At 37.5% G+C, this 24,208-nt stretch overlaps 1 protein-coding gene across 1 annotated transcript in view; it reads left to right on the top strand.

The window, feature by feature from the left end:
- Nucleotides 1–24,208, top strand: part of clstn2a (calsyntenin 2a) — a 550,354-nt gene that overhangs the window by 255,566 nt on the left and 270,580 nt on the right. The window contains exon 3 of the mRNA XM_073040910.1: nt 5,693–5,815. Coding sequence (XP_072897011.1) covers nt 5,693–5,815 — 123 coding nt within the window. The remainder of the gene's footprint in view (nt 1–5,692; nt 5,816–24,208) is intronic.

Genomic DNA, 24,208 nt, shown 5'->3' with positions numbered 1-24,208 from the left:
AATCAACAGTGGTTTCAGTTCCAAGTATTGTTTTGGTTGGAGCAGTAAAGCACCAAAGCAAAATATATGCTTTTAAAACCAATGCGCTCAGTAAAATTGCTACTCATTTCTCATTGTCTATTCAATTTGCTTCAAAGTACTGTTTCAATTAGCTCAGTATACATGAGCCAGTCACCCATGGAGCAATTGAACACATCTATCTTCCCAATGTAGCCAGCCATATCTGATTTTTTATGATTATTATCACCCAAAGCTCATTGTTTATGAACCTGTGAATTCTTCCATTTATTAAACTCAACTGTATTTTTTCTTTCCCTCTGAAGAACATGTTCTACACAGCTTTTTAAAACTTGAACAGTCTCCCAAGAGGGGGAAATTCTAGACTGCTGATGAGATGGGGTTTTAGAGCAACTCATGATTGAGCCAACTAGATAATCAACCACTCTGGATTGGGTGTTGTGCAATGAACCCGAATGGATTAGAGAGCTCAAGGTAAAAGAGCCACAAGTGAAAGTGCTCCTAATAAGATCAAATTCACCATGAAATTTGAGAAGGAGAAACTGAAGTCAGATGTATCAGTGGAATAAAGGGAATTACAGAGGCATGAGAGTAGGAGTTGGCCACAATTGATCGGAAAAAAACACTGGCAGGGATGACAGCAGAGCAGCAATGACTAGAATTTATGGAAGCAATTCATAAGGCTTAAGATATATACATTACAATGAGGAGGTAGTATTCTAAAGGCAAAATGACAGAACCATGGCTAACAAGAGTAGTCAAACTCAAAACAAGAACCAGAGAGGGTATATAATAGAGCAAGAATTACTGGGAAGTTAGAGGATTGAGATTTTAAAAATCAACAGAAGACAACTAAAAAAGTCATTAAGAAGATAAAGATGGTATACACAAGTAAGTTAGCCAATAATATTAAAAAGGACACGCGACGTTTCTTATGATGCATAAAGTGTATACAAGAGGCAAGAGTGTATATCAGACCACTAGAAAATGATGCTGGAGATGTTGTAATGGGTGACAATGAAATGGCAGACAAGCTAAATATGTATTTAGCATCAATCTTCACTGTGGACTGATTCTCACAGAATGCTGGAAGTTCTCTAAGGTACTTGGAAGTCTGTGATGAGGAATGAAAATGCGATGTTTACACTCATTTCAAGAGGACTAGAATATAAAAGCAAGGATGTAATGTTAGGACTTTATAAAGCACTGGTGATGACTCACAGAGTATTGTGAGCAGATTTGGGCCTCTTAGAAAGGATGCACTGAAACTGGAGAGGGTTCAAAGGAGGTTCAAAAAATGACTTAAGTGGCTTGTCATATGAAGAGTGATGACTCTGTGCATGTATTCATGAGAATTCAGGAGAATGATGGGTGACCTCATTGAAACCTATCAAGTGGTAAAAGGACTTGATAGAGTGGCTGTGGAGAGGATGTTTCGCATGGTGGGAGAGTCAAAGATCAGAGTATACAGAATAGAGGGGCTTTTTTTTCAGAATGGAGATGAGGAGGAATTTTTTCAGCCAGAGTGTGGTGAATCTATGGAATACACAGGCAGTTGTGGAGGCCAAGTCTTTATGTATATTTAAGGCAGAGGTTGATAGATTCTTGATTGGTCGGGGCATGAAGAAGTACAGGGACAGGGGATTGGGACTGAGAGGAAAATTGGATCAGCCATGATGAAATAGTAGAGCAGATTCGATGGGCCAAATGGCCTATTTCTGCTCCTATGTCTTAAGGTCTTATGGTCTTATCTCACTGCACTTCAACAATTTGGTAGTTGTACTTGGTTCATTTTAAAAATACCTCGTCACCACTGTGATACTTACAAATTTCAGAACCTTAATGTAATTCACAGGAAAACAAAGAGTCTGAAATGTGAGGCTTAATTTGGATTCTTTATTTTAAGCAAGGAGTCTGCTTATGATGTGATAGCATAATGACGTATGCAATTCACATATTTTTAAATATAACCAGAATGCATTATTTAAACAAACAAGGAATGCTTAATCAAACAATATATTTATAATATTATTCAAATATTACTGAAATATTAAATACATGACAAAGGAATATGTAGTTAATGCAGGAAGATGATGTGGAAGTAAAATGTCAGCCATGAGTTTATTAAATTGTGGAGCAGGAACAAGAGAGCCACTAACCTTCAAATGCTTTAAGTAACCTCATTATATGTTGCCATTCTACAATTCCAACATGGTATGAAAGGTATCCATTATTCTCCAGTTCAAGATATTATCATATCCATGGCAAAAGATGATAATGCTATAAATGACATTGTTGTCCTGGGATCTAGAATACCTCAGGTGCATTATAATTACAGCCATGTAGCATTTGTTTTAGTTTGTTAAATGATCTCTAGATGCCAAAGTATTAATTAATTAATAAGTTGTGTGGAACTGAATTTATTATCAAATTTAAGACAGTAATCTCAGACAGCAACTTCTGGGATAATTATCACAGTTCAATAGTTACAGTATGTTCCATATAACTTGTTCTAAATGAAATGGAGGAGGGAGGGGTGGCATATAGTGGAGGGGTATGGAGGAATTGTTAATAGTTTTGTTTGTAAAGATGCAAAGAACCTCTTCACGTTGAATATTTTGCTTTTGCCATTAGTTCGAAGCAAGGCTTTGTTTTAATGTCAGCAGCTTGAATGGTAACTTACTATATGTAGCCCTACATTTCGAGTTTATATGTTGATTTAATTTCAGAGTAGTGTAAAGTGGTTGTGAAAACATCAGTTTCTGAAGCATGGATTATGAGCACATGTTGTGCAGTAGTGTTGTATTTGACAGTAAATAAAAATACTAAAAATAATTGGGAATATGAAAGATTGTGAAACGTCTGGAATTTGGTCACTTCTAAATATTGATTCTGACAAGCTCATTATGGAGCTTCATGCATCAATTATTAATTAGTGGTAATGGGCATACAGTCAGAGGGGAACGGTCCCTTCGAGCAATATGCTACTTGTATGAGTTCCAAGTTCACTCGTCTATACTCTGGCAGGGGCACAGTTTGCTAATCCTGACTGATCAACAGGCTAAATAAGGGTATTTAATTGTTCAACTTGCCATATTTCTCCAATTTGGATTACTCATTAGTCATAACTAAACATATCAAGATAATTTACCTTGGAGAAAATGGCAATTAAATTCACAGTTGGGATCACAGTGAATTGGCCACTTGTACTCAGAATTGGCTTACCCACAGAAGACAGAGGGTAATGGTTTATGGGATTTATTCTGGCTGGAGGTCTGTCACTGGTAGTGTTCCACAGAGATCTGTACTGGGGCCTTTGCTGATTGTGATATATATAAATAACCTGGATGGAAACATAGAGGGATGGGTTAGAAATGTTTACAGTCAATACAAAGATTGGTGGTGCTGTGTATACTGTAGAAGATGATGAAAGGATACAGTGGAATCAAGATTATTTGCACATATGGGTAGAGAAATGACAGATGGTGTTTAGCCCAGCCAAATGTGAGGTCTTGCACTTTGGGGGATCAAATGTAAAGAGATAGTATACTGTTAATAGCAAGACACTACAGTGTTGATGTGTGGAAGGATCTTGGGGTCCAAACCTATAGCTCCCTGGAAGCAGCTACGCAGGTTGCTAGGGTGGTAAAGAAGCCATATGACAGCTTGTCTTTAGTTAGGGAACAGAGTTCAAGAATTGGGAAGCTATGCTGCAATTTTATAGAACTCTAGTTAAGCTACATCTTGAATATTATATTCATATTTGTTAGCCCCTTTCTAGGAAGGATGTGGATGGTTTGGAGAGAGTGCAGAAGATTCTCCTTGGATTAGAGGGTATGTGCTGTAAGGCATGTTGGACAAACTTGGGTTGCTTTCTGCGAAGCAGACGAGGCTGAGGGGAGAGTTATGATAGAGGTTATAAAATTATGAGAGACATAGATAAAATAAACATGCTGTATCTTTTATTCCTAGGGTTTAAAATGTCTAATTCTAGAAAACATTTAAGGTGAGAGGGAGTATGTTCAAAAGCTACGTGAAGAGCTAATTTTTTTACACAGAGAGTGGTGGATGGCTGGGGTGGTGGAGGCACATATGATAGAGGACACTTGAATAGGCCCATGAATGTGCAGGAAATGGATGGATGTGGACATGTAGGCAGTTTAAGATGGCACCGCTGAAGGCGTACAACAGCTTACTGTAGTTCAAAAGGTAAGAGATTCAACATTACTTATAGCACCTTTTCTGAAGCAAATTGTAGTGAACTATGGCAGCAGACATTGGGAGGCAGGCAGAGGTGAGGCTGGTTCAGGGGATGAATCGTGCTGGGGCACTATAAGGCACGACATGTTCAACCTGGGGTCGCAGGCAAAGTTGGTATTGCTGTCGGAGGTGGAGTGAGTGATGAGGAGGGGAGTCGATGTGGAAGAGTTTCAGTGGCTGTCCACCTAACCCAGGTGCGAAGTTGGATCATTCCCAGTGCTGAACCGATTTGGTGAGATCGGGAACGGCTTCGGGTTGGGTGGCCCACGCCTATCGTGACACCTGCATCCAAGTCCCAGAGTGAGGCACTGTCAGGTGTTCAGACAGTTTAAGCGCCGGGCTACATAGACTGAAAGCATGAGTGTTGGGACCAGAGGTGAGGGTCGTGCTGATTTTGCATGCCCTCCCATGAATGTTCATTCTTCTCTCCTTGGTGCTGCAACTGATCTGGCTGCTGTGCATTTTTGCCTTGCTGGTGTAATGAACTGGGACCGAGGCTTGGGCCTACTCTGGCTGCTCGAGGAGCGGATCTGGAGACTTGCTCTGGTTCAGAATCCTGTTGGCTTGCTTCTATTCTTTGCATAATTTATTTTTTTAATTCTTTCTCTGCACCGTTGTTTTTGGGCTTTCATTTTTTTAAATTGGTTTATTCATGTTTCTAGCTTTGTGGATGTCTGTAAGCAGACAAATTTCAAGGTGTATAATTTATACATTCTTTAACAATAAATGTTCTTTGAATCTTTATGTAGTTGGGCATTTGATTACTAATTTAATTAATTAAGTACAATATTGTGGGCTGAAGGATCTGCTCCTGAGCTATATTCTTTGAAATTAAGAAATTGAATTGATCGCACACTCAATGTTGAAAATCCATATGAGGGAATCTGAAATACATAATCCAATTATAGTGCTCATTCAGTACAATATACTGTAATTGGAAGATAAAAAATATAGATGCTAGAAATCTGACAAAAGATAGAAAATGTTAGACATACTGCATGAGCTATGGTAAAAGTTTATGGCTGGAAGTGTTATCTCTGTTTCCTTCTCCACAGTTATTGCTTGTCCTGCTGAGTCTTTCAGCTTTTTTTCTTATATAACACACTGTCAGATACTCCCAGACGCTGTGCCATTATTGTTGACGATGCTGTGTTCAATGTTCTGAACAATTCCAAAGCAAGCAACTCAATGTAGAAAGCTCCCACTGAGAAATCAGAGGAAATGAAGTTGGATAAAGGAAGAAAAAGAGTACAGTTTTGCTATTTTATGGCTGTTCATTCCTTGTATCCTGTCAAAATAATTGTTGAGTACTTTTAAGGATTAATTTTGTGCTACTTAATTCTGGCTTATCTTCTAAAAAATCGCTATGGTCAGATTCGTAACTGACACCGCTTGTTGGAAATATCTTTTTCAGTAAACAAGCACAAGCCCTGGATCGAGACGTCCTACCATGGAGTGATAACAGAGAACAATGACACGGTTTTTCTGGACCCACCGCTGGTTGCGCTGGATAAGGATGCACCAGTGCCCTATGCCGGTGAGTTGATATATGCTATTAGTCATCCCAAAGGCTGTGGCTTGTGCAAATCGTGTAATATTTCATTATGTCTGTGAGACTGTGAAGTTAATGACTGCTTTTGCTTTTTCCAACTTTAGTTTGAAAGAAACAAATTGATTTCCAGCTGTTTTAAATGTCCATGCTAAATAAAAAAGAATGTTTTTGAAAAAACATTGTGGGATAGAAATCTGTTTGTGGAAACAACAGTCTTTGCATTCAAATATATGTATCTGCATGTGGAGGATTACTGAAAGGCCTTTGGTTCAATTCCCTTGCGATAGTGGTAACGATAGCATTAGAGTAGTTATTACAAAAGACATGATTTATGCCAGTGCATGGAGATGGCTGTCTGATTCTAACTTAACAATAATTTGTAATAGGAAGAATAATTACAATTGCCGATTGCATCAATAATAATTTACACCATTAGCAGGTTTGCTGATACTTTGACTTCTGGGTCATTAGACTACATTAGTCTTACAGAACCTTATAATTCTGAATGAGAGTACAATCCTCTATCTCGGAACAATATTAATGGAAATTTCTATTGATGCCAGTAGTCACTCAGTATCTGTCAGTTTACAGGTTTATGCCTCGGCTTTTCACATAAGCTTAATGAACGAGCATTTTTGTATTGAACTCTGAATTGGAGACTGTGACTTCTAGGTATATTCAAACAGTATTGATGCCCAGTTGTATTTTTGACCCTTAATCGTTGGTATATTTTAACATTTAAAGGCAAGTGATTTAAGCATTCATTTCATTTCCCACCTGCTTGCTTCAGTTAATGAATGCTTATTTATAACATTAAGAAAAAATGAGGATCTCTTATCTTATTTTGCTTTGAAAGAGAACTGATGAAATAATTTTATCTATTCTTTTTCAATAATGAATTGTAGTTTTAGAGAAAACTAAACATGAAGTACTTTTGCTGAGTAATTTATGTTGAATTTCTGATTGCTCCAGCTGGCTTTTGCCATCAAGGCGCTAGCAAGTAAACCATTTGTTGCTTTAATACTTGACCCTTCCAGTGGTTCTTGCTAGTACATGTTTTTCCCTTCTCTCTTTTTGCAAACATGACTTTCATTGGTTTCAGATTTGTCTGAAGGATTTGTTAGGTATATCTGATACTGTGAATATGATGCAAACTGACTATTTTGCTTAAGTTATTGATGCACCATCAATAACTCTGAGACATGGATTAAGGTAGGCTTTTATTGGCTGGAAGAAAGCACAAGCAGCAAGTGACCACCACACAACATCCTGGAGACTGAGGAAGGGTCTGTGCCTCCAATCGCCTTTATACAGGGGTCTGTGGGAGGAGCCACAGGAGCAGTCAGCAGGGGGGGCGTGTCCAGACAGGTATATGTAGTTCACCACAGTTATGCAATCTTTCTGTATTTTCAGAAAGGAAAAGCCTAACAATAAAGAATGTAGCAGTATGATTTTAAAACTTAACACAAAGAAGTTGTGAGATGTGCTGTTAAGCAGTTGCACCTTTATACTGGAAAAAGGAAAATTTCATAGGAATAATTTGGAGTTTTTTAACTTGCTTTTCTCACTCACTTACAGAATCCTCATGCTGCACATAAAATTAAGTATGCATTTAATTTCTGTATTTATATGAGCATTTTTATCACCAAATTAAGTGCTACATGTAGCAAATCAAATACATTTAAACTATACATGTAAATATATTAAAATTCAGTATTTATAATAACACCGACTTAGCTATATTAATGTTGGTACTTAGAATAAAGAGGCTAAAAAAAAACCAGGAGTAAAAGAATGCAAATGTTGGGATCTGTATCTAGCAACCTCTGTGGAGCGAGAAGCAGGGTTAACATTTAAAGTCAGCAGCCTTTCATTAGTTAGAAGTTAAGCAAGTTTTTAGTTTAGGAGAGGTGGAAATAGATCTGCTATGATTTACAGCTATGATGAAGCCTTTTCTGTGCAATTATTCTCCATTCGATCACAGCATTGCTTTAGTTTTCTCCACCTTTTCCTTTGCAGCTTAGAACAATAGTTTGATAGTTCCATTTAACATGTTTGGTTTCTAAGATTTCCTAGTTCTAATGAAAGATTATCAGCCTGACCTACTAAGTATGTGTCAGTTTCTGTTCATACTCTGCCCATTATCCAAATGGAAATAGAACAATGCTATATAAATACCTGAGGAAGTAGTAAGTTTTTGCCACTAGCTTTATGCATTAGAAGATTTCTCCAAGTTATTTTTATCAGTCTTAATACCCATAATTGCACTAATTGAATTTAATTGATCAAATTGTACTTGATGCAACCCACCACCTGTAAAATGTTATAGATAATTCAAGGGCATTTCATTGGGCTTTTGGATCCAGAAGTTATTCAATAAGGTGTAGTGGGGCTTCAGTTTGCATAGTTTCCTCACGCATTTGAATAAAATGGTGAATCCCAGCAAGATTAGGCTTTGCCATTGGATTCGCTGTAAAGTCCAGCATTGTAGCAACAGACATGGGTCAGTAAGTCCAAGACTTTCAACAGCAAAATGACCAAATGCTTGCAATTCACTCTAGAAATGCCAACCACCTCTAGTTTGATGTAAACATGCAAAGAAGAGTTTAAACCATGACAATACACTTGCATGCATTCGATGCCAGCAACCGATGATGAATTTCCAATCCAAAAGACATATACAAGAAGCATTAGACAAGATAATTGAAAAATCAGTTGCCACATTCTGGAAACTATGAGGTTGGATAGGAAGGAGTAGGTATTCAGTTGGCTAGAGTAGTTGTTGGTTGTAGGGAGAAGAAAACCTATTTGAAAAGTATAAACCCTTAGCAATAAATAGGGATATCAGACTCCTTTAAACAAAACTAGTCTATGACAACTTTTTAAGGCATAGCAATATGTTGCAAATGTTTTAACCATTCTCCTCAGTTGGAACAGATCAGCCTAACTGGGAAAGTAATAACGATTTCCAAACCAAGGATAATTTTATTGGACATTGAAGTGGAGCCACTCTTACTGAAGATATAAGAAAGAAACTTCAGGGTTAAATTTTCCACTTGAGTACAGTTGTTAAATCTGGAGTATTTTTCTTTCTTTGAGAAGTATTATATTCCTTAAGTTGTACCTGAAGCTTTTGTGTATCTGCACAATACCTACATCAGCAAAGAGTTTGTGAAATAAAATGCTGCTTCTAAAATAGTTTGTCTTTATAAAACAATATTCTAAGAAATATCCCTTTATTTATTTAGAAGTGATGATACTTCTTTCAGTTCATTGCATTAAAAAAAACTTTTTAATCAGTGTCAGTTACCACCTGTGAATAATTTGATGTTGATTCACTGAAAATGTTTCTGAAGAACTTCCTAAATTATGTTCTAGTTAGCTTGGGGTAGAGAACTAGCATTGTAGTAAATATTAAAAAGAACAAACCTTTTCACAATGTACTTGCACTCAAAAGTTTTGTTGAAATTTTCAGGGAGTTTTGAAAGATCCACAGATAAGTTCAGTGGCTTAATTTCTCCAGGATGATTAAACTGAACTTGGGACATAATTTTTTTGAGTGGTTCACATTCTAACAAGCTGGCAAAACCCTGCTGATCTTTAACAAAATATTCCATACAGAATTACTTGCCATCTACTGCTTGTTCTTCAACTCTGCCACCAGCTTTGCAGTCAGCTGGGTTGATTGGTGTAAATAGTGTGACCTGTCCACTTAAATTAAGTTTGTGACATTGAGTTGTGAGATAAGAGTAGTTACTTCAATGTGTCTAAATTCTCAATATAATTACTCACTTCATTATTGGTAACTAATTCTATCATTAGAAGTAACTATTTAATTGGGGGTGAGCAATTACAATGTTATGAGCCAGGTATATAGGGGCGTAATTTGGAAGCAGTTGTTCACAGGGAAATATGCAGAAGTTGCTTTGGGACTACTTGCATAGGGTTCTGAACAGGTTTCTCCCATGAGACAGGGAAAGCATGATAGGGTAAAAGAACTGTGGCTGACAAGAGAGAAGGTGCATTTATTCAAGAAGAAGGAAGCATACTTAAAGTTTAGAAACTGAAATATAGACAGGACTCTTAAGGATTATAAGGTAGCCAGGAAGGAGCGTAAATAAGAAAGCTAAGAAACATCAGAAGTCCTTGGTGAGCAGGATTAATAAAAACTACAAGGTGTTCTAAATGCACATGAAGAATAGGAGGCTGAGCAGAGTGAGGGTATGTATAGACCTTAGAAGCAAGATGGGGAGCATCACTCCAGTGGGGCTCTATATAGAACTCTCAAGAGTTAACAGAAACTTGTGGAACAGGTACATAGAGAAATTGCTCATAGATATAAGAATAACAGGGTTGTATTAGTGGGAGATTTTAATTACCCAGTTATTGACTGGGCCACACAGTAGTAAGGGCCTGGATGAGGTCGAATTTGTGAAATATGTCCAGCAGAGTTTCCTGAGTCAATATGTAAAGGGCTTACATGGAAGAGTGCAGTACTGGACATCCTCTTGGGGAATGAGGCAGGGTAAGTAACTGAAATAGAAGTCAGAGAGCACTTTGGCTTGAGAGAGAGAGAGAACAGGACACATAAAAGAATGAGGGACAAATTTATAGTTATATTTAGAATTATGAGCAGCATAGTTAAGTGAATGGTAACAATCTTTTCTTCAGGATAGGGAAGCCTAAAACTAGGGGCATAATTTAGGTTGAAAGGAGAAATATTTGAAAGGGACCGGAGGTGTAACATTTTCACGCAGAGGGTGATGAGTATGTGGAACAAGCTGCTAGTGGAAAAGGTTGAGACAGAAACAATGATGAGAGACACTTTTGTTTTCTGGGGAATTTATAAGGATTAAATTGACCCTGGTGAGTATTCTCAATTTGAACTTATGATAGAGGGCACACCATAAGTAAAGCAACTGAAAACTGTGGGACAAAGCTTGATAAACGTGAAATGTTCCTGTGTAGCTGAAACAGGCTGGGTTCGGACCCTATAAACAATATATTGGTTATGTTCACATGGCTTGATTTCCACAAAGGCTGTGCAAGGATCACTCCTATGAATACTATTATGTATTCAGAGTCCAATGTTCCCAAGACTACTACCTCCCATAACAACCAATGTACAGTTAATTTATTGAGTCTGTCTAGCCAGAGGGACAGCACGTAACTAGTCCTGTTGGTGGAAGTTTATTGGTTGAAAGTTACATATTCTAAATATAATTAGAACAGACTTTGTACTGTTCATCTCAATTCCTTCAGATATCTAGATGCTAGTGACAAGCTCTTCGCACAGCCTTTGTATTTGTTGAATTTCTTGCAAAATGGTCAATCCAGTTTTATTTCTATGATAGTGCTGATGTCATTCAAGTAGGTGAATTGTGAGGCTATATCAGTAGGATTTTGACTGTCAATCACATTCCTCTGTTTATATTACAAAGCTGGCTAGATTAGATAAGGACATGAATTTCCTTTCCTAAAAATCATTGTTTTTTATAATTTCCTTGTATTCAATGTCACTGATGTTGGCTTTTTTGATTCCACATCTTTATTAAATGAGAAAATTACATTCCCTAGCTTTTGAACATGTATATTAGAATTATTAGTTTGAGTGTCTTTACCAGTTCAGTCAAATAACCACAACATTACTATCACTGTAATTACCTAAATACATATAAAAATGCAAAGGAAGCAATTTGATCATAAACATCACAGCAGCAAACTATCATCCTTTCTGAGCCTATACATTTCATAGCAGCACTTAATAAGCTGATAAGGAAGGCGGGCTCTGTTGTGGGCAAAGTACTGGAGAGTTTAACATCGGTAGCTGAGCGAAGGGCGCTGAGTAGGCTACGGTCAATTATGGAAAACCCTGAACATCCTCTACATAGCACCATCCAGAGACAGAGAAGCAGTTTCAGCGACAGGTTACTGTCGATGCAATGCTCCTCAGACAGGATGAAGAGGTCAATACTCCCCAATGCCATTAGGCTTTACAATTCAACTGCCAGGACCTAAGAACTTTTTTTTTTTAAAGCTATTATTAATGCTTTTTGAGTTAGTGATTGAGATGCATATCATATTATTACTGAGTTAAGTATTGTATGTAATGAGTTTTTGCTACAACAAGTGTATGGGACATTGGAAAAAATTTTGAATTTCCCCATGGGGATGAATAAAGTATCTATCTATCTATCTATCTATCTTAATGGTAAGTGACTAGGAACAGGGTCCAGCAGTTATTTGCCCCCCCCCCCTTTTATCAGCAGGCACAAAAGGCATTCTAAGTTAATTTGTCGTTGTCCTCACTTAGCACCAGGTAATGAATGATTTGAAATTTTAGTGATCTCTCTGTTTTATCACACAGTCATATTTATATTAAATAAACCATCTAGAGAACTGCAGCAGTATATATTTTTGTATTAAATTATATTGCTTTAACTAATTATATACTGACAGACCTCCAAATTCTTTTCTCTATTTTTTAAGAGGGCAGGCAGGTTGAATCTCAACTGATTTATTTTGAGCTGTTCAATAAGAATATGATATCATCACATAAATAGGGGTGAAATTAGATTGTTGAAAATTATTTTGTCGATATCCCCATTTTGAAACAAAGAATATTTTTCTTTTGCTTACTAAACTTTCTAAAAATCCCCAATCATTTGCCACCTAGAAAATCACTTAAACAAAAATTGCATATTAACACAGGAATGCTTACAGTAGTCCAACTGAGCATACAGCCCTGCAGAGCAAATATAAGGATTCAGAATGACCACTTTGGGTGCACCTGAATCATTAACTCATGCTTTTTATGTGCGAGTAGAAATGTTGCACCTGGAATTAGCAAGCTGACAAAGAACATTAATTTGTATGTATTTGTATATGAACTGTACAGTAACTGACCCTGAAGTAATTTTATTTTTTGGTTCAGTTGCAAGCAGAGTCTTTGTTCTGTGAAATGCCGCTTGGTTCAAGAAAGAATCAGGTCTATTATTTGCGGGGTTACTTGCTCAGACTACAGATGAGGCAAAACAGTAATCACATCAGAATTTGATTAATGCAGAAAAAGAACCCTGGAGGGTATGAGTAAAGCAGAGCTAAGGACTCTGCTATAATAATAAGTCATTATCCTTTCATTTAATATTTTGCATTTTTGAGATAGGAAATAAAAAATAGAGAAAAACATATTCCTTCCGATATCATTTAAAATGCTTATTGTTTTAAATTGCAGCATTAAATCAGTTGGTGTTCTTTAAAATTGCAGATGTTCTCTGTTTATCTTTGTTGCATTGTAATATTGTGATGAGAAGTGTATAATTTTGTAATATTGTGTTGAGAAGTGTATAATTTCTCAATGGAACCGGGTTCTTTTCTGATTCCCAAGCAAACTGATCAGGACAATATCAATTTCAGTTAAGCTTTTAATTTCCCCAAGATGAACGTAATTGAATCATCCAACTAGCCCAATGGTTGCATGGACGTGGAGTTCCTGCTGCACTTAGAAACTAGAAAGGTCCTTGGTTTGTAACTAGGACTATTGTCATTCAGGGTCAATCTGAAACATCATTAGGAAGACAGTATATTGTTTTTATGTCAGCTTCCTGCCTCAGGTTTCTGAAATATTGTTAATACATCAAGCATGTCTGGTTTTCTGACATAGCAGTAATAGCAGGAACCACATTCATTTAAGTGCTGCAATTTTTTCTCAAACAGATGTGAAATGCAACTTTTCAAAGGTCCACCTGAATTTGATCAGGGTGAGATCTGCCAAACTGAGTAAATGGATCTTTTTGACGTCAATCACCATCTGAAGAAAAGTCTTAAGACAGTTTCAAAATACAATGTTCAGAGAGAATCAGAGTATTGCAGTAGAATATGGCTGATTTAACAAGGGGATAACAAGGGAACGAGAATTTTATTGAAAACTTTAAGAAATGGGTCAAGCCCTTATTAGATTTTTAGACAAGGTCACTGCCATCCTGCCTCACCTCTCCTCCTTCCACCCCCTCACCCCCCCATACCAAAGAAATACAGCTTCAATAAAGACATGCGTTATGTCTTTTTACAGATTTCACAATTGTATGAAATGTGTATTTGGTGAATTACACTGACGGTGCACAAACTGAGAAGTTCAGACTTTTTGAATTGATTTTTGTTGAATAAGCATTGAAATTTTATTTTGATAAAAGGAATGGCAATTTAAATTTGAAAAAAAAATAGTGCAGGTACTGCAAAATTTATAATTAAAGCAAAAATGCTGCAGTGACTCAGTAGGTCAGGCCACATCTGTGGAAAAAGAAACAATTAACATTTCAGGCCATTGACCCTTCATTAGAATTCAGAAAGAGAGAGAAGCATTTTATGTTGCAGGGAAGGTTGAGGTGGAATGGATGGGGGGATGGAGGGAATTTCTGTGACAGGATGAAGCCAGGGTTGTCCTAGTGATCAATTATAGAGTTCCTCTTATGAAATAATTTCAGGAGAAGTTAGAGGTTGATGAAGCAAGCAGTGCTTTGTAATACAGTACATTGCAAATAAGTGCTGTAGGATATTCTCTGAAGATCAGGCTAAGCTGATAAAGAAAGGAATGTTGAACTTGTATTGCAGGTGGATATCACAGCAAAAATGGTCAGTAATCATACAGATAGAGAAAGCAGTTATCTGAAGTGGGGTAACTTGATATTGAGGCTAATCGTTGTGACATGTCCAGAGAGAAAATGGGTTACTACTCAAGTTTATTCTGGGCCTCATTTTAACAGGCAAGAAGTTGCACACAAGTTGGATGAACAATTAAAATGCAAGGCAATCGAAATCCCAGGATCTCCTCTGTTCACTAAACATAGATGTTTCGCAGAGTGCCCATACTCTCTGCATTTGCTTTTTTCACAGTAGAGAGGACTATGTTATGAATGTAGTTCAGCAAATTAGAAGAGAGTCATATTTCACAACAAAACGATGCTTAGGTCTGTGGATGGTGAGAAGAGGTAAGAAGGCAAGTATTATATCTCTAGTAGTTCATAAGAGAGGACAAGCGGGTCTCTTAAAAAAAAAAGTGGGATGTATGTGGCTCAAATAAAATAAAAAACACAAAATGCTGGCAGAACTCAGCAGGCCAGAAAGCGTCTATGGGAGGAGGCAATAACGATGTGGCTCATCTCAGATCTTGTTGGAGCAGTCTAACATTGCAAAATAGTCCCTTGTTTGTGGATTGTGGCGTGGAATGTGAGGACAATGTGAATTTAGTAGGACCAGGTATGCGAAAAAGGTGCAGGGAATAGATAAGACACAAGAGATTCTGCAGGTGCTGAAAATCTTTAGCAAGCCGCAAAATTCTGGAGGAATTTCCTTTCTGATGAAGGACCTTTGCTATAAACATCAACTGTACCTCTCCTTCCCTAGATGCTACCTGATCTGCTGAGTTCCTTCACCTTTGAATGAATCTCAAGGTAGTATATGGTGAGATAAAGGTACTTGGATAATAAATTTACTTTGAACTTTTTGTGTGTTTTGTCACTTGAGAAGTCAGTCCCCTATGACAGAGAGAAGCCACAGTTTAGGAAAATTATATTTCAAGGATGCTTCTGTGAAAAATCTCATATCAAGTCAAATACAAGAGAAGCAGAGGAATTGAAGAATGGAATGTAGTCTGTACAGAAAGGTATTGTATGAGAGGAAGTATCGGATAACTGTGGGAATTTGTGTGGCTGGTCAATCATCTGAAATGAAGACCAAGAACTTTGGAAAGGGAAGGAAAGATTCAGATGTGAACTATGTGAAGATGACAGTAAGATGAAAATTCATAACAAAAGTAATGAAACTTTTGAGTTCTATATGAGTTCAGGAAGCAGCACCCACACAGTCATTGATATTCTGTAAAAAGAGCTGAGGGAAGAGACACAAGTAGGACTGAAACAAAGACTGTTTGGCAGTATCTCACAAAAAAGTTATCTGAGTGCTCATGGCTGCACCATTAGTCCGGAGCAAGTGGACACAGAGAAACTATCGGGGAATAATTATGAGCTGGAGACTATCAGAGACTGATTCTGAACAGAGAACTGTCAGGAACTGGTTCTGAACTGATTGAAATGGGGACTCCTCTTTTTCCCTTATTAGGGAGAGAGAGAGCATGTGGTATGTTGAATAGCAGGTGAATGAGTAGTCTTTGTGGTACTGCAAATCTGTGTCTTTATTGATGCTTGGGGGTGTCGATGCTTTTTTTGCTGGTAGGGGATTCTTGACTTGCTGCTGCTTGTGCATTGGTGGGGGGAGCTGGGGGGGCTTTGGGATTCTAACATTAACTGTCTTTCATTCTTCGGGGTACTCCTCTGTTTTCGTGGATGTTTGGGAAGAAAAATAATTTCAGGATGTATATTGTATTGAATTCTCTGAACTTAAATGAACCAATTGAAACCTATGGAACAGGATACTACCAGGCACTGATTCTGAACAAGAGCCAAAATAATGTTAAGGTTCTTGTTGTTACAAGTGTTACTGCCAATGAGCTCTCAAGATAGTGTGCTTGTATAGTAGATCCTTTCATTTTCAATTCTGAAAAACCCATGGGGATCCAGGGATGCACTGCAGTATCAATGATCTGTGTAACATTGACCCAGGAAAGTCTTTAGTTGCAGTGTTAAATTACTCCAATAGTCTTTCTGACAAAGAGATCACTTTGTTTTGTGTCAAAGTACCTTGACAAGATTTACTAATTGGATTTACATGAGCTGTTTCCTGTTTATGTGAAGGATACTTGGACTTCTATAACAGCCTATTGCCCTGACTTGAGAGTAAAGATAGAGTGCTGTGATGCAGTTACATTCTGTAAGAAGCATATAACTTCAGCAGATGTTCAACCATTATTTTTCCCTGATTTATTAAAAAAACTCCAAACTATGTGTAGTAAAATTTGAGGCTATTTGGTGCATTAAAAAATTATACAGAGAATGATTTTATTAGAATATTGAAGTTTTTTATGCACTTCAGTAGTGATTGGTGGATAATGGGATCTTGTGACTCATTCAGTAAAACCCTTAATGGTAACATTTTCACCCAACACATAAGTTGTAACATGGGAATTGGAACAGGCATCTTGGCCTTCATCCATATTGTGTGCTGGTTTGCTAGCACTTCATGCATTGTTTGTCCTTTACTTGAATCCTGTTATCTTTTTTGAACATCCTTTCTTATTCCATTTATGGAAAACTACAGTTTTAAAATATAATTTATGAACGAAGCCTTGAATCTTTATTTTGGCCCAGCCCCAAACAAATCCCCATGCCAGTGGCTCTGAAAAGTAGCATAAAATGGAAGCCAGAGTGTGTTAATCTCCTGGGCAATGAGACAATAAATTGTAATCTCGAGAAGCATTTGGCTTGCTTGTTTTGGCGTCAGGGTCAGGGCAGTGGTTACAACTGCAAATATGTGTTCATGACAAGGTACCAACTCACTAGGGTAAGTACTTCAGAATGAGTGAGACCCCTCCAGAAAGAATAATTAGCAAATTAAAACCCAGTTGGAGTTGGTTTATTGTTGTCCCATGTACCAAGACACTGAAAAGATTGTCTTGCATATTGTTCATGGAGACTAAATCATTACAGAGTGCATTATTGAAATTTAATGTCAAGACATGCATTTTCTAAAACTCTTCTTTCTTTCATCAAGAAACACGGAATGTGGAAGGACTTTGGAGTGTTTGACATTTGGGTATTCCAGACTGGTCAGCGATGGTGGATTTTCTGCCACTTTCTAATGATTGTCCCTGCTTATGCAGGTTCAGCTGTGTAACGTGTCCATGCCCTGATGAAGAGGGAGAGCCATGGGCTGGGTCCTCCAATATTTACCCTCTACAATGCGTCAGCAGATGTTGATAGTGTAGGTTCTACACTATCAACATCTGCTGATGCATTGATAGCTGGACACCAGCAGAGATGAAAGTTCAGAAAGATGAGTGGAACTTTGGTTTGGCAACTGGATCAACCACAATGGTTATCTAGTCCTATGCACCATTTCTTCTCTGCTTGCTCTTTCTTAAATTTACTTGAGTTTGGGAATCTGGACATCACTGCTTAGGCTAGCATTCATTATTTATTCTTTTTTGCTTACTAAGAAAGCAGTGATGAGCTATCTACAGCTAAGTGACATGCCAGACCATTTTTAGAAGCATAAAGAGCTACTTGCATGCTGAGATTTGAATTATGTGTTAGACTGGGAGGCTTTGGCTCAACAGGCTTAAGCAAGCACAGGTGGATCTTCTAAGTCAGATTCAGATTCAGTTTATTGTCATTTAGAAACCACAAATGCAATGCAGTTAAAAAATGAGACAACGTTCCCCCAGAATATCACAAAAGCAAATGACAAAACAGACTACACCAGAAAATCCACGTACCATTTGGCAATCCCCAATCCAGAGTCCGGAGAGGCTGCTGCGTATTAATATCGCGCTACCGTCTAGCGCATTCCCCGGAAAGGAGCTCCAAATCCACCAGACAAACAAGACCAAAAACTAAAGCTACAAGACCTGCACAAAACCACATAATTACAACAGTGCAAACAATAGCATAATTGATTAAAAAAAACAGACTATGGGCACAGTAAAAATAGTCCAAGATGTTAAAGGACTGTAAGTTCAAAAGAAATCACCATAGCTTCCATAAGTCCCCAGGGTCGCAACAGACTCACCATCCCACGCCGGCGGCGGAAGGGAATACCCCCGCTATGGACTTCCAAGGCGCCACCTGACCCAGCCTCGCAGACGCAGCACACAATGGAAGCTCCGTCGAACCCAGCCTCGCAGGCACAGCACACACCGAAAGCGACCTGAGTCCGTTGAAAGGACTCCGAGTCCGTCGAACCTCCGAGCCGACGACCATCCCCTCCAGCACAGCTTCTCCGAGCACCATCCTCTGCCAAGCGTATTAAGATGGCCCTGCCAACGGCCATCGGCAACACAACCCCGAGGACTGGGGGCCTGTTCTTCCCAGCAGAGACCTGGACCTCACAGCAGCAGCAGCAATGAAGGAGGTCTTCCTGGAATTTCCCAATGTTTCTCCGTGCTTCCACGTCCGTTTTCAATCGCTTATGATTGTGCATGGCACCCCACTTCATAAATAACAGATAATCAGTTCCGGAGTGGCTGCTGCAAGCTGTGTCGTGCCGCCATCTTGGAATAAGTTTCCAGTGAGTTTGTTTTTATCTTTCTTCGTCTATTAGTGGGTAGCCAGTGTGCTAAGAATGGGTCCAGAATTAGTGGAATGTATTTCTTGTGAAATATGGGAACTCTGGGAGACTTCCAGCCTCCATGATAACTACGTCTGCACGATGTGCATTGAGCTGTAGCACCTTAGAGGCTGTGTAAGGAACTGGAGCTGCAGCTTGATGATCTTTATGTCATATGGGGGAATGAGGTGATAGATATGAGCTGCAGGGAGGTAATCACCCTCAAATATGCAGGATGTAGGTACCTGGATGATTGTCAGGAGAGGGAAAGTGAACATACAGCCGGTGCAGAGTTCCCCGTGCAGCAGTTCTGCTCAATCATAAGTAAACCTCTTTGTAACTGTTTCAGAGGATGACCTACCAGGTCCCTGGCACCACACCTGGCTCTGTGGCTCAGAGAGAAGGAGGAAGAAGGGTAGTGATAGGAGATTCCATAGTTACAGCAGAAAACAGGTTCTATGGACATGGAAGAGACAGCCGGATGGTATTTTGCCTCCTAGGTACCAGGGTAACAATATCTCAGATCAAGTCCACAGTATTCTAAATGAAGGTGCTGAGCAGCCTCTATTCTGTTGGTTTGAGAAAACGTATTAAGAAAGAAACTCTTTTATTGGTTGATAAGATTAAAGAAATTGATAAGAAATATTCGATTGCTCCTAGTAAGGAGCTTTACAAACAAAGGGTTGAGATTCAAATGGAACACAGTTTATTACTTACATCTTCGATTGAAAATCAATTAATGAAAACCAGAAGTGATTTTTATATACATAGTGATAAATCAGGTAAACTGTTAGCTAACCAATTGAAGAATAATTCGGTTAAACATCAAATTATTAAGATCTGTCAACAGAATAGTGAACTGACGTTAATCATGATGAAATAAACAAATCTTTTCAAGATTTTTATACCTCCCTGTATCATTCTGAATTTCTTCATGATCAGAATACCATGCATGATTTTTCAGGGAAATTGAATTTTCCTAAATTATCATCTGAAGAACTTTTAATATTAGAAACTCCTATTGCGGATGCAGAAATTAAAGATGTTATTTCCTCTATGAATTCCGGGAAAGCACCAGGTCCAGATGGGTATACAGTGGAATTTTAAAAGTTTTTTTTCCTCTACTCTTTCTCCTTGGTTATGCAGTATTTTTGAAGAAGCAATTAGACCAGGTAAACTACCACAATCTTTTTATAGAGCTTCCATTTCTTTAATATTGAAAAAAGATAAAGACCCTACTGACTGTGCATCCTATAGACCAATATCCCTATTGAATGTAGATTCCAAGATCTTTTCCAAGTTACTGGCGACCAGGCTGGAGAAGGTATTACCTCAAATTATCTCGGAGGATCAAACTGGTTTTATTAAAAATCGCTATTCTTTTTTCAATATTAGGAGATTATTGAATATTGTTTATACTCCTTCACGCAGCACCACAGAATGTGTCATTTCATTAGATGCGGAGAAAGCAATTGACAGAGTTGAATGGCCATATTTATTTACTGTGCTTGAGAAGTTTAATTTTAGTCCGACATTTATATCCTGGACTAAATTGATATATCATACTCCAGTAGCCTCGGTTTTTACTAACAATCAAAGATCTCCCTTTTTTTTGTTTATTTTGGGGTAGCGGGCAAGGTTGTCCTCTTAGTCCATTATTATTTGATATTGCTCTGGAATCTTTGGGAATTGTTATTAGAGAATCACCTAACATTTTTGGCATTACTCGCGGGATGGATATACATAAGTTATCATTATACGCAGATGACTTGTTGTTATACATTTCTGATCCTGAGAAATCTATTCCTGCAGTTATATCATTGTTGGCTCAGTTTAGTAATTTTTCTGGGTATAAATTGAATCTTAATAAGAGTGAATTGTTCCACTTAAATAGACAGGTTCCAATTTATGGAAATTTACCTTTTAAATTAGTTAATGACTTTTTTATATACGTAGGGATTAAAATTATAAAAAAATCATAAGGATTTATTTAAGGTTAATTTTTTACCCTTAATTGATCAGATTAAATGTTTGTTTACTAAATCGTCACCATTGTCTTTATCTCTGATAGGTCAGATTAATGCCATTAAGATGATTATTTTACCCAAGTTCTTATATATATTTCAAGCAGTACCAATTTTTATTCTGAAATCCTTTTTTTGACAATGTTGATTCAAAAATTTCCTCATATATATGGCAGAATAAAAATCCTAGATTAGGTAAAAGATATTTACAGAAGTCAAAAAAGGAAGGTGGATTGGCATTGCCTAATTTTAGATTTTATTATTGGGCAATTAATATTCGATATTTGAATTGTTGGTTAAGGGATTCGGATTTATCTCCTAGCCCTTATTGGGTAAATCTGGAAACTAAATCTGTACAAGAATTTTCATTGGGTTCTATTTTCGGGACTTCTGTTCCCTTTGTTCTTTCTAAAATGCATAAACGAATTGACAATCCGATAGTTAAACACATTTTACATATATGGTTTCAATTTTGGAAATTTTTTTGGGTTGAATCAATTTGTTTTAACAATTCCTATTGTATCCAATTTCTTTTGTCATTATAGGCCAAGCTTATTTAGCTTGGAAGACTAAAGGTATACTACGATTTTCTGATTTACTTTTGGATAATTGTTTTATGTCTTTTGAACAATTATCTAATAAATATAATTTGCCTAGTTCTCATTTTTTTAGATATTTACAGATTAGGAATTTTTAAACACTGTACTTCCTACCTTTCCAAATCTAGATTCTTCGGGTATTTTGGAGAAATTGTTAGAACTAAATCCTTTTCAGAAAGGTGTAATATCAAATGTTTACAATATAATTATGAAAATGCATTCAGAGGCCTTTTATCAGATTAAGAATGATTGGGAAGGAGAACTTAATTTTACTATCCCTATTGAGAATTGTGATAAAATTCTTCAAATAGTTAATTTATCCTCTATATGTGCTAAACATTCATTGATACAGTTTAAAGTTGTGCACAGGGATCATATGTCCAAGGATAAATTGGCTCATTTTTATTCCCACATAAATCCTATATGTGACAGATGTCATTCTGAGATAGGTTCTCTAACTCATATGTTTTGGTCATGTCTTCCTTTGAAAAAATATTGGAAAGACATTTTCGATATTATTTCCAGGGTATTGAACATTGATTTACAACCTCATCCTATTACTGCAATCTTTGGTTTACCAATGATGGAGTCAATTCATTTATCTTCTTCTGCTTTTCGGATGATTGCATTTCTTACATTAATGGCTAGAAGATCTATTTTGTTGAATTGGAAAGAAATTAATCCCCCTACCATATTTCATTGGTTTTCACAAACTATGTTATGTCTAAATTTGGAAAAAAAATTAAGTGTCATATATGACCCTTCTATTAAATTTGAAAAGACTTGGAGGCCATTTATTCAATATTTTCACATGATGTAATTTGACCTTGTTCCAATCCTATTTGTTTTTCCGGTTTTGATTATATATATATATATGTTGAGAGGATCAGAGTTGGTGACACTGATGATTCTTTGTCTTTTTATAGATACTATAAACAGCCCATTTTTTTTTCTTTTTTTTTCTTTATTAGTTAGTGGTTAGTTTGTTAGATTAGTTTTTCTTGGGGTAATAATATTTTTTTCCCTCTTTTTCTCTTATCTGTTTTTTCAACATGATATACATAGTTTTTTTGTTTTGTTTATATGATATTTGTATCATTCATGATTTGGGAAGACTTAACTATATTGTACTTATTGCTTGTGTATCCTTTTATGTTCATTTTAATTTTGTAATCCCAATAACTATGTATTAATCTTATCATGTTGATATTAATAAAAAGATTGAAAAAGAAAAGAAAGAAAGCTTTTGAGGAAGTTATAAGGAAATTTAATGAAGGCAAGGCAGTGAATGGTGTCTACATGGACGTTAGCAAGGCATTTTACAAGGCTTCGCATGGGAGGTAGGTTAAGAAGTTTCAGTCGCTCAGCATCCAAGATGAGGTAGTAATTTGGATTAGACAATGGCTTTGTGGGAGAAGGCAGAGAGTGGACTAGTGGACTGCCACAGGGATCAGTGCTGATTCTGTTGTTGTTTGTCATTTATATCAATGATCTGGATGATAATGTGGTTAAATGGATCAGCAAATTTGTGGATTACACCAGGAATGGGGATGTAGTGGACAGTAGGGAAGTCCATCATGGCTTGTAGCTGGATCTGGACCAGCTGGTAAAATGGACTGAGAAATGGCAGATGGAATTTACTGCAGACAAGTGCGAGATGTTGCACTTCATTAGGACCAACCGGGATAGGGTGGGTAGAACAAAGAGATTTGGGAATACAGGTCCATAATTCATTAAAAATGGTGTCATAGGTAGATAAGGGCCGTAAAGAAATGTTTTGGCATATTGGCCTTTTAAGACATTGGTGAGGCCTAATTTAGAGTATTGTGCGCAGTTTTGGTCACCTACCTACAGAAAAGATATAAATAAGGTTGAAAGCATACAACCAAGGATGTTGCCAGGTCTGAAGGACCTGTGTTATAAGGAAGGGTTGACTAGGTTAGGACCTTATCCCTTGGAATGTTGAAGATTGAGAGGAGATTTGATAGAGGTAAACAAAATTATGAGGGGTATAAATTGGCAGGCTTTTTCCCCTGATGTTTGGTGGAACTACAACTAGAGGTCACATGTTAAGGGTGAAAGGTGAACATGAGGGGAAACTTCCTCAGTCAGAGGGTCATTAAAGTGTGGAATGAGCTGCCAGCACAAGTGGGTGCATGCAAGCTTTATTTCAACGTTTAAGAGAAGTTTAGATAGGTACATGGATGGTAGGGGTATGGAGGGCTATGGTCCCAGTGCAGGTGGATGGGAGTAGGCAGTTTAAATGATTTAGCATGGACTGTTTCTGTGCTGTACTTTTCTATAACTCTGACTCTAGGGAGCTAGGTAGAAAGCCGAACAGCAGGATCTCCAGGATAATAATCTCTGGATTCCTGCCTGTGGCATGTGCCAGTGAGGGTGAGAACAGGTGGATTTGGCAGATGAATACTTGGCTGAGGAATTGATGCAGGGGGCAGGGCTTCAGATTTCTGGACTTTTGAGATGTCTTCTTGGGAAGGTATGACCTGTAGAAAAAGGATGGTTACACCTGAAACTGA

This window comes from Hemitrygon akajei, chromosome 3 (assembly GCF_048418815.1).
Source record: "Hemitrygon akajei chromosome 3, sHemAka1.3, whole genome shotgun sequence".
Lineage (NCBI taxonomy): Eukaryota > Metazoa > Chordata > Chondrichthyes > Myliobatiformes > Dasyatidae > Hemitrygon > Hemitrygon akajei.
The sequence above is the reverse complement of the archived record's forward strand: the minus strand, read 5'-3'. Positions and strand labels throughout refer to the sequence as shown.